Here is a 17,588-nt window from a genome sequence, read left to right on the forward strand (position 1 = left end):
TTGAAATACGTCTAAATTGTACGTTTTAGCATGAATAAAAACGTACAAAAATGTACGTTGTGTGCTTGTAAATGTTACGTAGTAATACCTACGTATAAACATGAGACCAGGCTGCACAGGAGGAATGTGACTTTCAATGGCCTGGTAATCCCCTTGGAAACGTTCTACCCCATACGGAATCACACAGGGACATTGAGGAATATTATCTCAAAAATGTTTAGAGAGAGGTGTCTATTTTGAGGAGAACCTTCCCAAAGAATAATTTCCTTTCAAGGATATCCATGCCTATATAAAATTCAGAATGTGGTGCATTTGATAAAAACATCATATATAATCCGGCGAGGCTTTCAGGTAGAGCTGTAGTCAAGTCCAGCTTTGTCGAGTCCAAGATAAGTCCAAGACCAGGACTAGTCGAGACCGAGTCCAAGTCAAGTCCAAGTCCAAAAGTTTCAAGTCAAAGTCAAGACCGAGTCCAAATGAGTGAAAAAAAAGGATCCTCTTCAAGACCACATACTTAACTATTGATAATGTATGTGATGCGAGAGACAGCATATCTCCTATTCTAAGAAAATCTTTTTACATTATTATTTGTAATGATCAAAAAGCATGTGCAAAGTAACAACTCTGTAGGACTGGGGTCTCCTAACTAGATCCTGGAGGGCCAATGCCCTGCAGAGTTTAACTCCAACTGGCCTTAACACACCTATCCTATTATGGCAGACATATCCATTGATTTGCATTGATTTTGCCTTTTCTAATAGTCCTGTACGATATGAGGAAATTCTGCTATGTGTGATAACAGTGGAGTTTTTTTTTTTTTGCAATGATGACTACTTGTGATAAATAAATGAATAATTTACTCTGCATATTAGGGTCAACAAATAAAACTAAATATTTTTTGTTTGTTTTTACAGCGGTGAGCATTACAACCAATAACATACGATTCCATTGAGTTTATTAATGCAATGGCCAATCAAAGGCATTCAGATGAGTCATCGCTGAAACGCCAGAGTTTTCTTGAGTGCTGAATTCTGCACTCTGGCGCCTAAATCCACCAACTCTGCTATTTCATAGCATGTTTCGGTGCCCATTGCTAAATAACATGTTCATACTGCAATGACAATGAAAATTGCTTTCAGCCCTATTTCTAACCTCATAAAAAGAGTCGGTAACACTTTACAATAAGGTGTCATTTGTTAACATTAGTTAATGTATTAACTAACATGAACAAACAATTAACAATATATTTATTACACTATTTATTTTTGTCTTTGTTAACATTTAATAAAAATACAGTTGTTCATTCATTGGTTGTTCATGTTAGTTCACGGTGCATTAATGTTAACAAACACAACTTGTCATTTGAATAATGCATTAGTGAATGCTGAAATTAAAGTTAACTAATATCAATAAATGCTGTAGAAGGAAGTAGGTGTAGACGTTAATAAAACATGATCTAACAGGTAGAAAATTAAATTAGAAACATCTAAACTTTTCAAAACACAGCAAGTGCACCGCGGGTCATGTGACAAGAATCAACCAATCAGCTTCATCCTTTCCCGTAACAAAATTGAAAGCTAAGCCAAGACGGAGAAAAAGCTGATCATAACTGTACAAGGATAGCCATTTTTTAAAATACATTTAGTAGCAGAGCTACTGCAAGGGATTTTTAGTGCTGCAAATCCATTTATCCTTTGCTGAAACTTCCGCGTCTTCATGGTCATAGCAGGTCATAGTTGCTCAGCAACGGCAGACGCCACGGGAGCGTATGGGAAGCCAAACAACCCAAATGTGGGACGAAACGGCGTGGTATTCAAGTGTTCGCGACTCGACAGCAACAGCGCAGAGAGGACGTGTTTACTAGCGCCACCGAGCTGACAGCGCGGCGCGGATCAGTTACAAAAGCGCAGCGCGAACATTACTCTTCTTCTTCTTCATGTTTTAAGGCAGGTGGAATCCAACGTTAAGGTGTATTACCGCCACCTACTGTGCGAACATTACTCTCCGCAGAAGTTCGTGTTTTTTCCTGCACATAACAATGAGTTATTACATTTCTTTTGCTTATTATCTTTCATATTACTACATGTAAACAGTAGTGTTAGCTACTTTGAAGCACGTATAGCCTATATTTAGTAGTCACGTTCACAGCAGAAACTTCCATTATCCCCTTAGAATTCAAATATTTTATGGTTTCGTTCATCAAGGCATATTTAAGTAAATTTTACATTTAAGGATATTTGTGTAACTGTAGCATGTGATTATGCTTGGAAAAAAAGAGTAAAATGTAAAAACAAAAATTTTCCCTTATGGAAATACGGAAATTAACAATGGTTTTACTATAGTAAAAGTGCAGTAACCATGGATTGATTGTCATTTTTTTTAAACCACAACTACAAATGTAGGTTAAAAGGTTAGTGTCATAAAATCATGGTTAATCTGAATGTGTTTTCCGATAAACCCTAAAACACAATGCAGTGCAAAATTCAAAATACATCATATTGAATTTATATACACTGTCCCTAATTTTTGTAAGTTTTTTAAATTAATTAAAATTGATTTATTTATTTAATCTGGAGTGTAGAGAAAAGCCTTACAAACCGTATCCATTATATAAAATTGCAATGTTAAAGTTAAATAACAATGTTCCCTTTACTAGAGACAACAAAATTCCCATATATACTGGGCTATTTAATAATAGTTAAAATTTAAAATGGGCAATATTGTGCTGAATACAGAACTTGACGACGACAACAACAATAATAACTAAGTACAAAATAAAATATATATATATACTAGAAGCTGGGTGTGCTCCTCAAGAGGACTATGGTATTGTACATTTATTAAAGTCTTATATATTTTATATTTGCAGTTTTTCAAAGTACAACTGTTTACATGTAGTAGAAAGGTTAGCAAAAGAAATGTAATAACTTAATACTGATCTTCATTATGTTATGTGCAGGAAAAAAAATTCGGAGAGTATTGTTTGCACAGTAGGTGGCGGTAATGCACCTTAACTTTGGATTCCACCTGCCTTAAAACATGAAGAAGAAGAAGAGTAATGTTCGCGCTGCGCTTTTGTAACTGATCCGCGCCGCGCTGTCAGCTCGGTGGCGCTAGTAAACACGTCCTCTCTGCGCTGTCGAGTCGGTCGTACCGCTCGGTCCATTGAGCAGCGCCTATGACAGGTCAGCGCGGCGCGAACACTTGAATACCGCGCCGTTTCGTCCCACATTTGGGTTGTTTGGCTTCCCATAGTTTTCCACACTTTTTCAGGCACGACATGCAAATCCGGTTTTGTTTTGAAGGAGAAAGAAAAGCATATACTGCTGGACTCGGTCGAGACCAACGAGAACATTTGGCGAGTCCAATGACCGAGTCCGGACTCGAGTACTACAGCCCTACTTTCAGGAGGCTTTTAAGTCAACCTCTAGTCAATCGCAGTTACAATAATGTCAATTAACTATATGAAGGAATTACAACTGCAAGCTTTCATCCTGCATGGCCCATTTGCACGTAGTCTGGACACATCTCAGCCAGAACAACACTTTCTCACATCAAAATTTGGCCATGGGGAACTGATTGCCTTAATCCAAACAGTGGGCAAGGGTAAGGCATGCATCACCGTTGCCATGGCGCGTCTGTCCTGGTACTTAAAAAAAAAGACATTTCCAAAGCACACAGAAGAACTGTCCCAGTGGCAAATTACACAGACAGCTAGTGCAGAACTCAACACGACAAGCAGTGTTGTGTACAATGTGGTTGACTGCCATTTTATCTGCCTTGTTGAGCTTGGCATGATGTATTTGACCTATAACATGTGTTTGCTGTGGAAATATTGTATGTATGTGCTCACTGCAACTTATCACACGGCAAACCAGGAAAAATACAGCATTTTAACGAAATGTATACTGGCAGCTCTATGAGGTTTTATATGGCTGCCAAGGTATTGGGCAAATGAGAAAGAAGACCAGCTGAACTTGGTTGTCTGTTTTTAATTCCAAACATGACCAAGCTAATCACCAAAAAATAAAAATAAACCAGACAGTCCCCTGCTGTATTATCCGAGGACAGACATAGCTGAGTAAATCATAGAGAGACAACATGCTGGAATTTATTTTAAGCAGAAACAATAATTATGAAGACTGAAATAAATAAATAAACCGAGCATTAGTAGTATTGAATAACAGAATAAAGTAAAAAATAAATAAATATTTATTTTTCATTAGTATTATACTATTATATTTATATTTTTACTATATAATTACAATGTATATAATGCACATAATTACAATATATATAAAATCACAGAGCTTTTTATTTCAAAAATAGATGGAGGAAACGTTTTAAAAAGCATTTAAAAAATGCATTTAAAATGTCAATAAATATACTATTTCCCCTTCTTTTCCCATTTCTGTAAAAGTGCATAAAACTGTGCATGCATATACATTGCATACATAGAAAGACTTTAAAAAGTCCAGAGATGACAGGCTCTAACATCCTTTCCAAAATCTATATGGGCAGCCCGGCACAGACGGGGACTTGCTGCCTCACTTGTGGCATTGTGTTGTCACACTCTTCAACACTGTATAATTTAGAGGCCCCTTTTGTGTCTGTGCAAGTTGTTTTGTGGCCGAGCAGAGGGAGGGAAGAGGGAAGAAAAAAGGAATACAAAAATAGAGTGACAGGAGGAAAGTGTGAGGAGTAAAAGAAAGACTTTTGCATTGGTAGACAAGACCATAAATAACTTGTATAAGAGAAAACGATTAAACCAGATCTATCCATGCAAGCCTGCAAACTCTTAAACAACTATTAGTGTGGCTCTGTGCATGTTGTATGTATTCAACAAATGAGCACAGGAACAGATCTGTACATGACACATGCATGTCAAATCATTCATACTGTACGCAGAAGATCAATCTTATAGACACAAGCCAGAGATCCATTCACAAACACTTTTCACTCAGTAATGCACTCTCCTCGTGCATTCTTTCAGCATTTTAAGGGGAGTGTGGAACACGATGTGGCTTCCTGCCAATGCCCGATGGTTGACATCTATGCTTTTAATATTCCTTTATCTGCACTGTGCTTTTAGTTTTATATTATGTTTAATTACAGACCTCATGAAATGGCTTGACTAGCGCAGTTATTTTTTTTTTAATGTATTTCCTATTGAAACATCAAGTTTGGGTGGGGCATATTAAAAAAGGTTATCCACCTTTGTTAAATATCCAACAGGCTTTAATCTACCACCATGAACCATGATTTGATATTAGCTACTGAATGTCTGAGTCCAACAGCATAGAGATGGCATCAACACCAATCGGTATGGATGGAAAAGCCCCAAACTCGGAATTCATGAGGTCTATAAATCTGAAAATTGTCTCTACTATCGATACCAATGAAATACTCATTCTCATTCGACTCATTCTGATTCTGATACCAGGTTCTATAAACAGCAAAAAGGAATATATCAATGAAAAGAAACTGCAGATGTTAAAGGGTTAGTTCACCCAAAAATAATGTAATTACTCATAAATTACTCACCCTCAATGCATCCTAGGTGTATATGACTTTCTTCTTTCAGACGAATCCAGTCGGAGTTATATTAAAATTGTCTTTGTTCTTTCAAGCTGTTTAATGCCAGTCAGCGGGTGTTGCATTGCTTCAGTCCAAAAGAAGTGAAATAAAAAGCGCCCATCCATAAAAAAGCCCGTCTCACATGGCTCTGGGGGGTGAACAAAGGCCTCCTGTAGCGAATCGATGCGTTTTTGTAAAACAATATCCATATTCAAAATGTAATAATCACTTTAATGTAGCTTGCGCCAACAGTTGTACATGGAAGCAGCTCCGGGCGGATGACGTATGAGGTCAGTGTTGCGCATGCGCCGGTGAGTCTCGTGAAAACCAACGTTTGTTAACAGGAGCAAAGGAAGCAAAGTTTCCTTACTTTAGCAAAGGAAAACCAGTCTCCTCTTGGCTTACATTGAAATCCTCTGACATTCTTCTTTACAAATCCTCGTTTTGTACTTCTAATTCGTGACCATTGTTTTGTTTTGATCTCTCCCCTGCGCTTCCGCATTCATCACTTCTGAGCAGCGCATGCGCAACCCCGACGTCCTACGTCATCCGCCCAGAGCTGCTTCTGTGTATGCAAGCTAGATTAAAGTGATTATTACGTTTTAAATATGTTTTTTATGGATGGGCGCTTTTTATTTCACTTCTTTTGGACTGAAGAAATGCAACACCCGCTGACTGGCATTAAACAGCTTGAAAGATAAAAGACAATTGTTTATATAACTCCGACTGGATTCGTCTGAAAGAAGAAAGTCATATACACCTAGGATGCATTGAGGGTGAGTAATTTATGGGCTAATTTTCATTTTTGGGTGAACTAACCCTTTAAGCCAAAAAGTCTGTGTTAGCATTAAACGAGTTGCAGTAGCATCCAACCTGAATGCTGCCATCTACAGTATTTCATACAGCTAAGAGCCCTCCCAAAACATCTATGATTACATTTTTGGTTCTTGAACACATGGGTACTTTTGAATGGCTGTCAGTAAAGATGGTCATTTAACATTATTTAACACTACCGTTCAAATCTTTGAGGTAATTAAGATGTTGTTTTTAACAGTAATAATTGTTAAATATTATTACAACTTAAAATAACTATTTTATAATTAAACAGATTTTAAAATGTAATTTATTCCTGTGATGGCATATTTGAATTTTCAGCAGCCATTACTTAAGTCTTCAGTGTCACATGATCCTTCAGAAATCATTCTAATATACGGATTTTTCATTTTCAATATTTTTCTTGAGGAATCTTTGGTGAATAGAAAGTTCAAAAGATGAGAATTTATTTCAAATATAAATCTTTTGTAGCATTATACATCTTTACTATTATAAAAAAAATAAAAAAAAACAGTTAAGAACCCATGCTAAGAGGGTAGACTATACTGTTAGCCTGCTAGCCAAAGAATAACTGAAAACACAAAAAAGAGAAAATGTTTAATTTTAACATTTTAATCACATTGCTGAAGCTATGTAATTACAAAAAATAAACATTTTCATGAAAAATTATATTCATTAAAATTAAATACATTGTAATTTTTTTTAAATCAGACATCAAATAGAGTACTGTTTTAGTCCATATAATGGTTTTGTTGAATAAGGTGGATAGGATTTTTGCATGTCAACAGTATCAAACTGACAAAGCTAACCAGCCAATCCTTGATCCCCTGATGACAGCCAATCAAAAACCTTGGAGATGTCTCTATTAACCTCAACCAATGTTGAATTAGAGAGACATTTGCTGCAGCAGTGCTTGGAAAACCTGTTTAAAAGAAAATCATTACCTTCGCAATTCCATTTGGTGCAGAAATCGCCACTAATATCTTTCACCCCAAGAGGGAATTAAAATACACTGAACTTTAACTGTGACTGAATCAAGACCTTACCTGTGCAGTTAATACTTTAAAGTGTTTCCATCACAAGGGTAATTGAATGTAAATTATACACAGATACTACTTATTGAAGCCGCAGCCGTTTTCCACCTCTGATGGCATAATGTGGAACGATCTTTGACCCGCTACTATTAACCACCGGTTTAGGTTGCTTTCAGATTGATGAGAGTGAGGGAGGAGGTGAGGGGCTTATATTGCCGTCTTCAGCAATTATACACAGCCCTTCCTGACAGCCACACCCCCGGTAAACCTGTTTAAAAGAAAATCATTACCTTCGCAATTCCATTTGGTGCAGAAATCGCCACTAATATCTTTCACCCCAAGAGGGAATTAAAATACACTGAACTTTAACTGTGACTGAATCAAGACCTTACCTGTGCAGTTAATACTTTAAAGTGTTTCCATCACAAGGGTAATTGAATGTAAACTATACACAGATACTACTTATTGAAGCCGCAGCCGTTTTCCACCTCTGATGGCATAATGTGGAACGATCTTTGACCCGCTACTATTAACCACCGGTTTAGGTTGCTTTCAGATTGATGAGAGTGAGGGAGGAGGTGAGGGGCTTATATTGCCGTCTTCAGCAATTATACACAGCCCTTCCTGACAGCCACACCCCCGGTACGAGGTGGAATGTGAGAAGCCTGGACGAGGGCCCAGACAAGGCAAACATGATGCTGGAGCAAGGTTCAGACGAATCACAGAGGGGCGTAGGAGTGGGGGATGTGAGGGGCTATGGGTGTCACATAGTTTGTGGCCAAAAACCGCTAAACCGCAATGCAGACATAATATCCAACCACATGCCGCTCAGGTATGAAGCACGCAATTGTTTCTTGTGCCTCCGTTAAAATTTAAGAAAACAGTTATTGAAAATCAGGACATGACGACAAAGTCTCCTCTAATGGAAAACAGCTCCAAACATGCTGCTACTCTGCAAAGGTACCACCAGAATGCTTTAAAGGATTAGTTCAAACAAAAATACAAATTCTGTTATCAGTTAATCGCCTTCATGCCGTTACAAACCTGTATGACTTTCTTTCTTCTTTGGAACACAAAAAGAGAAATTAAAAGAATTCTGCTGTTTGCTTTTTTTCCATGGAAATGCACTGAATAAGTGAAGCTTTCAAGTTTCAAAACGGACATACCCCTGAAGTATCAGTGAAGTGGTCCGTACGACTTATGCTCTATATCTCGGTTCTTATGAAGCCATTTGATAGCTTTGTGTCAGGAACTGACTGAAATTTCAGTTAATAATATATCTTATTTATATGTTGATTATAGAGGTAGAGATGACTGACTCTTGGATCCTTTTTTGAGTCAGATCAATTTGTTCATTTCACAAAACAGATTTGAATGATTCATTCATGAGTTGGACTGATTCAATCTTCAAGTTCAACTAAATGATTCAGTCACAGTGGTTAACAGCGCACTTGAACAAACATGGCAGGTTGATTTGCGCATTATAGCTTAAATGTCAGTCTTTTTCTCACGCAATGCTTTCATATGACTTCAGAACACTTGGAATACAACAAATAAGTCATATGAACCACTTTTTTTTTAAATTAAAACTTTTAAGCTTAAAAGTATGTTCTCATGGACTAATCGCACGTGAAAGAACTACTAGTTCAATTCTCCTTCACACAGGTTTAGAACATAAGCAGATAATGACAGAATTTCATTTTTGGCTAAACTATCCCTTTAAAAACTCCAAAAGTTTGAAGACGAGTATTCTGCAACTGTCTTGCACCATCACTTGGAAGCTGGGACAGTTTAAGACCAGTTGAAAACATAGGTTAAGCTTACAGACCAATTTATCTTTTTAATGGAGATCAGAATGTAAGATTGGCGTCGGTTAACTTAATGTGCGCTTTCACCCCATTGTGCAGAACATTAAAAAAACGTAAAAAAAGTAAAAAAGAAAAGAAAACTGATAAAACAAACTACTCCCTGAGTTCTGGCAGGGATGCGTCTAATAAAAAGCAAGACCTGTGGCTCGGGTACAGCACAAGTGTTACAAAAACCTTAATGTGAGAATGATAAGAGAAAATATAATTCATCCAAATACTCTGTCCCACAAAATTACTCACACACACATTTTTGATTTCCTGTTCTCTCTTGACTCAGTCCTCTTTCCTTTTCCCACATGGAGGGTCACATTATTGCTCATTACTTATCTGCCTCTCTTTGTTCAACAATTTTGCAGTTTGGCCCAAGAGTCATCCATAACACTCTTTCATCCACTGATCTGATGTTTTGAATTGATTTCATGGAAACGTTGATGTATTTAAACACTAGATAAGCTGAAATATTGGTCTTGAGACCTCAGGCTAACAGGGAGCACTGAAGACAGTCATTACTAAAGCAACATCATTAGGACAGCTGCAATGGGACCCCACTCAGAAGTAGCACGTAATGGGTCATGCAGGAAATCCCATCCTACGGAGACCTTCTTTTCTCATGTCACGCAGTTCTGGTTGTAATGAACGAGAGAGTAAAACATAAGTGGAAATATATAGATATACTTTGTGTATTTAGTCAAGCTATGAAATTCTCATCTGCCTTACGGATTATGGGCCTATTTACACTTTCTCATTCTAAATTATTCAAACTGTTGAATTACTCATCTAAACTAGATGCGGAGCTAAACCTCATCAATGGCACGCTTGTACTGTTTCAAAATGTTATTAATTACACTGGATATCAAATACTGAAAAAAAAAACTGTAACAAGCCAATTGAAGAAAAAAGACCCAAGAATAACCTATGTTAATCACACAAAGAAAGAAACTCACATACTCTCACATATATCGTGGGAAAAGCTCAGGTTTGAAAAATGTCCATATCTATTTCTTGTCCTAAACAATTAAAAAAAAAAAATTAATAAAAAAGCGGTATTTGTAATGCCAACAGTAACACCATTTTCCAAAGAAAATAATCTAGGGCAACACTAATGCCAAAAGATATAACAAAATATTCTCATTTTTATTCAGGACACATTAACTTTTAGTCTGAGGCCATTTTTGGAAAATCAAAATCCCAAAACAACTAACATAAATAAAAGGACAATTAAATTCACATTAATCCTAAAGCGAGTGTGCACCAGAGGGAGATTTATTAAAGTCACCGATGGAAATTTGACCTCATAAATACATTAAGCGGCCATTGAGAGTTAGGTCCATTTACAAAATTAGGAAGACATTAAGTGGCCAATTCATTTGGGTTTAGGGTATAGATTTCAGGGGGCTTTCTCTGCCCTTTATCAAACAGACATGGCTGAGTTAGCCTAACGACCCTGATGAAATACATTTGGGGAAAATTACTTCAAAAAAGCAGCATGACATATCAAAAAAACAATTGAAAAATGCTAGGAGAAAAATAACAGTGCTGGCTGTAGTTTTCAAATTCGTTTAAAAACATTTTTAAGAAATGGTGGACAGCAGTGTACTCTTTTTTGTTTTAATTTGCCCCATTTTGCTTTCACCTCTCACAAATATTACATTTGGAGCAGTAATATCTCTCTGTGGTGCTCAGATAAACGTGGCACTTTCCTGGTGCGTGTAAAAGATATGAAACAGGAAGGAAGAGCTTTTTAGTCGTTTAAGTGAACGTTTACTCTGCTCCATCCAGTTTGTTGCTTTTGGCTGCTTCTATAAGCAAAACAAACTCTGATACAAAGGAGATCACCCCTAAAATAGCTCAGTCCTGCTTTGGCTTTTTAGACATGCTGTGTGGCCGAGTGAGGGTCTACAGTCTTCATGAATACCCTCCATGAAGGAAACCCTATTGAGCGCCAGGCTTAACCTTCCCGTTTCACTCTAGTCACCAATATCCAAACTGAGGGTCGAGCAGAACAATGGGAATTTCACAGGGCCAGGGTTCGAATATGTGCTTTTAAGTCTAAAGTGCTCCTTGGCAAGACGCACTATCCTCAGAAACATGAGCTCGGAAAAAGTTTTCTTTGAACATAGAGTGTGAAGATCTATCGCTTCCAGTCCCCTGACGGCTTCCACATGTGACATGGCAGAAGCTTGAGCTTTGCCAAAAATGGACCTCAGGCCCTACTGACAGACTAATGCATCATTGCTGCATTAAAATATTAATTTCTTTTTTTTTTAAATGGACCCATTTTACTTTGATTATAGGAAAACAAACAGACAGCACATTGTGTTCCACAGAAAAATTAAAGCCATAATGGATTGGAACGACATGAGGTTGAGTAAATTATGAACTATCACTTAAAATTGTGATTAGATATCCAAGAAACTGGATAATACCTTTCTTTGCCCTACTCTCATGGTTAAAAGCATCCCTTCATTAAACAGCTGATAGTTTAAGCATTTGAGATTAGCAGAGGTTAGCTAGCTATATCCACAAGTGGTCCGTTTCTGCAACAAATGATAAAAGATCACAGGCAATCCACAAAAGTCTCCCTCTTTGGACCATGCCTGCTTCTGGGATAACCTTTGGACAAACAGAAGCCACCTTTGACTGGACAAGAATGTTATCGGGATACGCTCTTCCCCCGGCACAGCAGAATTCCACAGTGAACGTATATTGACCCCACACAGACCCCTCCGCACCTCCGACAACAGACCATCACTATCTGCAGACTTTCATCAGCCTACGGCTTGAGTGGTATTAAGAATTACTCCACAGTCACGGCTCACTTGATTAAGACAGATAGACCAGCACAGGACACTTCATCTTCTGTCTGATGAAATATGTTAACTGCATCCTCATGTGCCTTTAGCACAATTAGCCTGAATTAGGCCTGTGCCTCATAGATCATTCCACTAAAACAAGCTTTCTTGTGCTATCCGTCCTGTTACATTTCAAATACAAAAAATATGACTTAATTCTCTAAGTAGAGCTACTGAACAAGACAACATTCCCTGTCAAGATCTATTAACATCGTCGAACTGAAGTAAGGTACACTTTTTCCTGTTTAAAGTCTCAGTCTGACTATCAGTGAGTAAAAGAAAGTGACATTACTAATGTTAGCAGATACCCCTTTCACTATATTTTATGATAAACCACTTACTAACTGATATAGAATTCAGACTGCATGCCCTGCCAAAAAGCTTTTTTTATGAACTTGACATACTGAAATGTAGTACGTCTTTTGATAGCATGCATGTCCTGGTAAAAAGGCTTTTATTTTTCTTTCTTTCATTCTTTTGTTTTTAACCATTGCACCATAATATTATTTCAGCCGACTTTTTCTAAAATGGAGCCAAACAAGATTCCCCACCCCTTTAAAAATACAGTGGGTACGGAAAGTATTCAGACCCCCTTAAATTTTTCACTCTTTGTTATATTGCAGCCATTTGCTAAAATCATTTAAGTTAATTTTTTTTTCCTCATTAATGTACACACAGCACCCCATATTGACAGAAAAACACAGAATTGTTGACATTTTTGCAGATTTATTAAAAAAGAAAAACTGAAATATCACATGGTCCTAAATATTCAGACCCTTTGCTCAGTATTTAGTAGAAGCACCCTTTTGATCGAATACAGCCATGAGTCTTTTTGGGAAAATCATATGAGTGTCTGCAAATAGTAATCTATAGCTGTTTTATATCCATCAGGATAATTAAGTTGGACAGCGTTGCAAAATGAAGACGAGAATGGAAATGCCAAGAAAAGCAAGTGGGATTTGACCGACTGGAAGGAACTCTTTAGATCAGTTAGAATGCTGTGCATGTTGCAGCCATGACCTTTACTCAAAAACATAATTTTTATTATTTATTTATTTTTTTTAAACAGACAGGGGCCACCCATTACACAACATTGAGTCATCACATCTATTCAACCAAAACGAACCGAGCATGAAACAGGTTACACTATGGAACCAACTAGTTTACATTCAGTGTACATTATACTTGAGAAAATAGAAAGAAAGAAAGAAAACTGAGTTTGAGCAATCTAAAGGATATTCTCATAATGTAATCCATCATATATGTTAAAAGTTCAAGTCGTGTTTTATGAAAATAAACAGAAAGATTCAAATAATTAATCTTAGACTACTCACCAAGATCCCAATATTGATGAGTAATCTAAGATTCAAATAATTAATCTTAGATTACTCACCAAGTTCACAATATTGATAAATAAGAGCGTGTTTTTAATAGATATGGTTTGTTTGTCTAATGAAAGTGACAAAGTCAATGTTAGATTCGTTTTCCATGCCAAGTACCCTTTGGTTGTTTCTGTAGGCGTTTCTTTTTGAGAAGCAATTATCATTAACTACTTGGTGACTGACCAGTATAGTACAACCATTATAACTGAAGTATAATTATAATTATAGCTAAATAAAAATTTAATTGCGTAGTCATTTAAATGATCATAAGCATTTTTCTATTATACACTGTAGAAATGAATAAAATTACAAATGCATGCACCTAGCTAAACAAATGACATTTAAATAATATCTATATACACTGAGGTCCAAATGTCTGAGATCACTAATGAAAAATTCTTCTTTTTTATCCTTTTCATGTCTTACTTATATAAATATTTAATATTCGTTTTAATAAAATAATTAAATGAAACCCTTGCCATATTTTTATGTTGTTAGAATTTTGGACATTTAGTAAATATTATGTTTTAATCAAATAAAACAAAAGAAATTGTGTGAAAATATTTTTTTCTGCAACATAAATTGAATTCCCATCAACTTTGCTTAAAGGTTACAACTAAAAAAAACTCTCAAATCATCTATAGCAGCTTGTACAGGGAGTGATGCACAGGGAACAAGCTTATGCTTTTAGAAACCCTCCTCGCTCTTCCTTCAAGCACTCCCGGGGGTCTGCCTGACTTCCTGTCATTAAAGAGACAGCGCACCCGACTACCATCTGGGTGACTGACAACCCGGTATCAGCACAACGTGTGGAGTCCACCTGAACATCTGCGAAATCAGCCAGACGCTGCTCGAGTGAGACTCCCCTGCCAGGTGGTTACGTCGTAGACAGCGGCTGAACAGAGCAATCTGTGTTGATGTAAATCACGTTTCTGACAGCTAAAGTGGCCAAGGTAATGCTTTTAATAAGACAGGTCTGTTATTGTAAAGCTCGTACTCTGCCTTGTTGCAAAACTCGTAGTGCAGTGACCATAAAACACGTCCTTACAATCTGGCATCTGAACATCAACCAAGAACGCAGTTCAGAAAAAAAAAAAACATCTGAGAAGTTTCACTGCTGTCTAAACAGTTTTAGATGACAACCGGACAGCCGAAGTGCTCAGCGTCAAGAACAGTGCTGATCCCTGTCGAGTTTAGACTCATAAACAGCTGTGACATGCACATCCAAGTATTAGTTTTCACACACCAAACTTTGCACTTCAGACTTTAAAAACACTGTTATCTCTCCTCTCCGCTGCTCTACTGACTCTATTGAAGAACAGCTGTGCATTCGCTCCTCTCAGCTTACGCAAACTACTACATAATTTTGTATACAGAAATTGCGATAATTGTGCGATCATCCATTGTGCAACTTAAAAGAACTCACCTTTTGTAACCATTGCGTATAGTTCTCCATGACATGCTCCAGCTGCTGGATCTTCTGGTTGGAGAAGTCCGCTTCAGGTTGAGGTGCGTCCCGCTGAAGTGCGTTGGCATTGTACGGCGTGCCCGCTTTAAACTCTCGACAAGAGCCTCCATCACCCTCCGGAAGGATAAAAGTGTAGCTACACTGTCCGTGTTGGATCCGGTGATATTTTCGACCGCTGCTGCTGTTGGCTTTTGCCGTGGAGCTTCTGAGTCCTTCTTCTGCTCCTCTTCTTTGCTCAGCCCCTCCACAGTCTGCTACCACCAGCAGCGCTGCCAGGGACAAGCAGCGGCACACAAACCAACCCCACCACATGGCTGGAGGGGAGGGTGAGGTCACGAATTTCAAAATTTGTTTAAGGGGTGCTGTCGGTTCCTTTAGTCCAAAGTCAGGTGGAATCAGTATGAGCTGAGATGTATGGATGACCTGGGGCACGTGGTGATCACGTCCGGACTGGACTGTTGCCTGGAGGTCATTATTGATCCTGTCACCCGCTCACAATACACTTCCTGCCTTTATATCAAGTTGGTCTTCTGGGGAAAAACTGAAGTCTTGAGAAACTGTGGCTGGAAGTGCATGTGAAATGCAGCTGTGCAGTTATGAGGAAAGCAAGACAGCGTCCATGAAGATGTAGTCTGGAGTGTTGTCAGACCTGCCCTGGCGCTCTCTCTCTCTCTTTCTCTCTCTCTATGTTTCCTCTGTGTATGACCGTGCAACTGAATGACTTTGCTCTGGGCTTCTAGCATGCTCTGAGCCTGCCCCTCGCAGTGACTGGAGAGGAATGTGTGTGCATATGTGTGTGTGTGTGTGAGAGAGAGAGAGAGAGAGAGGGAGAGAGAGGGAAAAGGAAAGTGAAGCATAGCGGGACCCCAGCGAAGAGGATGTTCTCAGTGCTTGAGGATCATTTTACAAGCTTTCTGACCCTATGTTTATGTAGTAGTCCTGCCTCCAGAATACAGAACATTCAGTAACGTACTGTACACACACGGACACATCCACCTGATGACATTTCACTATATACTGTACATTTTTTCACATAAAAGAAAGCAGAGTTCACACAAAAGTTAAAATTCTGGCATAATTTACTAATTCTCATGTCTCCATACATATCCATATGACCTTCTTCATGCTGTGGAACACAAAAAGAGATGTTCAGCAGAAAGTCCAAGCTGCACTTAAATAAAAGTGATTGATGACCATGGCTGTCAAGGTATTTTGCGAGAATAAAACACCTGATTTTGATACAAATATATGAAATATCATATCATATCTCATATAAAAGTAATATATGGCCTAAAGAAGATTGGAATACAGTGCATGAGTCTCATGTATTGTATTTTATGGTACTTATACAGTAGTATTTATAACTTGAAATCATCCATGAAAATTTGCTAAACTTACATTTTGAGTTTTTTCGAAAATAAATAGTCAGATTTTCGTAAGGCAGGCAGGCAGGCAGGCCCGGGTGAACTCTCTCTTTAAAACTCAATTAGAGTTTAAATGCTAGTCACCAAAGAAGAATATTAGTAACAGCTTTTTCAGCCTCCCCAAAAATGTGTGAAACAACATGGAATGTGACATTGTGAAACTCTGCTCCTGTTAAAAACACAAGCCTGCAATTCACAGCATCTCCCTCTTGTTTTCATAAAAACAAAACTGAAATCCAGCACTGGCCTGATGGAGGAGCTGCATCATCAGAGGAGACAGCACTATGTTGGAACAGGCATCCTATTTACACTGACCTTGGACCAGCTTTCTCAACCCAGAATCCAACTAACTATTGTGAGATAAAAACAGTTGAAACCAAAAAGTTGGCAGAATACTGCGCTTGGAGATAGGAGGTCAAAGGTCAAGTTCCAATTAAAGACCCCGTGTTTTTTTTTACCCCCTACTACGGCAACTTGGCTGGCAGATAAAGACTGAACGGTTCTTAGTACACTGACTATGAGACAATGACTCAGTGCACTAATCCTCATAACAGCCCTCCTCCTCGTGGTTTCTAACTTGGATGTAGGCGCTCCAAGATAATAAGCCCAGAATAACTCTGAGCAGTCTTAACTTTTAAAGCATGAGTAAACATTTCTCTGAAATCTGACGCCAAACCCCCATATCTAAAATATAGGCGTCTGTCTCAGCACCATATTAGTAGCTAAATATGTGAATTTCGGACTAGAATGATAACTGTAAAAAAAAAAAAAAAAGATCAAACAGTAAATTTAGAAAAAATTTTCTCTGATAGGTTGTGGCCCAAAAATGGACCGCAGTTTTTTTGTTTTTGCTTTTTGAAAAACAATGCAAAATTAAAGAATTAAGATGGGACAAATACATACAATACATACATAAGAGGAGAAAAAAATGTCCTTTAGTTATTGACATCAGAAGCCATGTGTCTAAACAAATGAAAGTATTTTGGTATAAATTCATCTTTATTTGGTAGAAGCCAGATAAAATTAGGAAGATGCTTACATGTAAATGTAATAAATAATATAATATATGCATATAATTGGCTCTTTGGCATTCATGGCAGTATCAACATACTCAGTGTTTGACTGCAAGGGCATTTTTGTCACCACTTG

General features: G+C 37.7%; 1 protein-coding gene across 1 annotated transcript in view; it reads right to left on the reverse strand.

The window, feature by feature from the left end:
- Positions 1–15,686, reverse strand: part of LOC107592975 (angiopoietin-1-like) — a 58,820-nt gene extending 43,134 nt beyond the window's left edge. Inside the window, exon 1 of the mRNA XM_016282558.1 lies at positions 14,974–15,686. Coding sequence (XP_016138044.1) covers positions 14,974–15,327 — 354 coding nt within the window. The 5' untranslated portion in view covers positions 15,328–15,686. The remainder of the gene's footprint in view (positions 1–14,973) is intronic.
- Positions 15,687–17,588: the final 1,902 nt, after the last annotated feature.

This window comes from Sinocyclocheilus grahami, unplaced genomic scaffold (assembly GCF_001515645.1).
Source record: "Sinocyclocheilus grahami isolate Dianchi unplaced genomic scaffold, SAMN03320097.WGS_v1.1 scaffold161.1, whole genome shotgun sequence".
In the NCBI taxonomy this organism is placed as follows: Eukaryota; Metazoa; Chordata; class Actinopteri; order Cypriniformes; family Cyprinidae; genus Sinocyclocheilus; species Sinocyclocheilus grahami.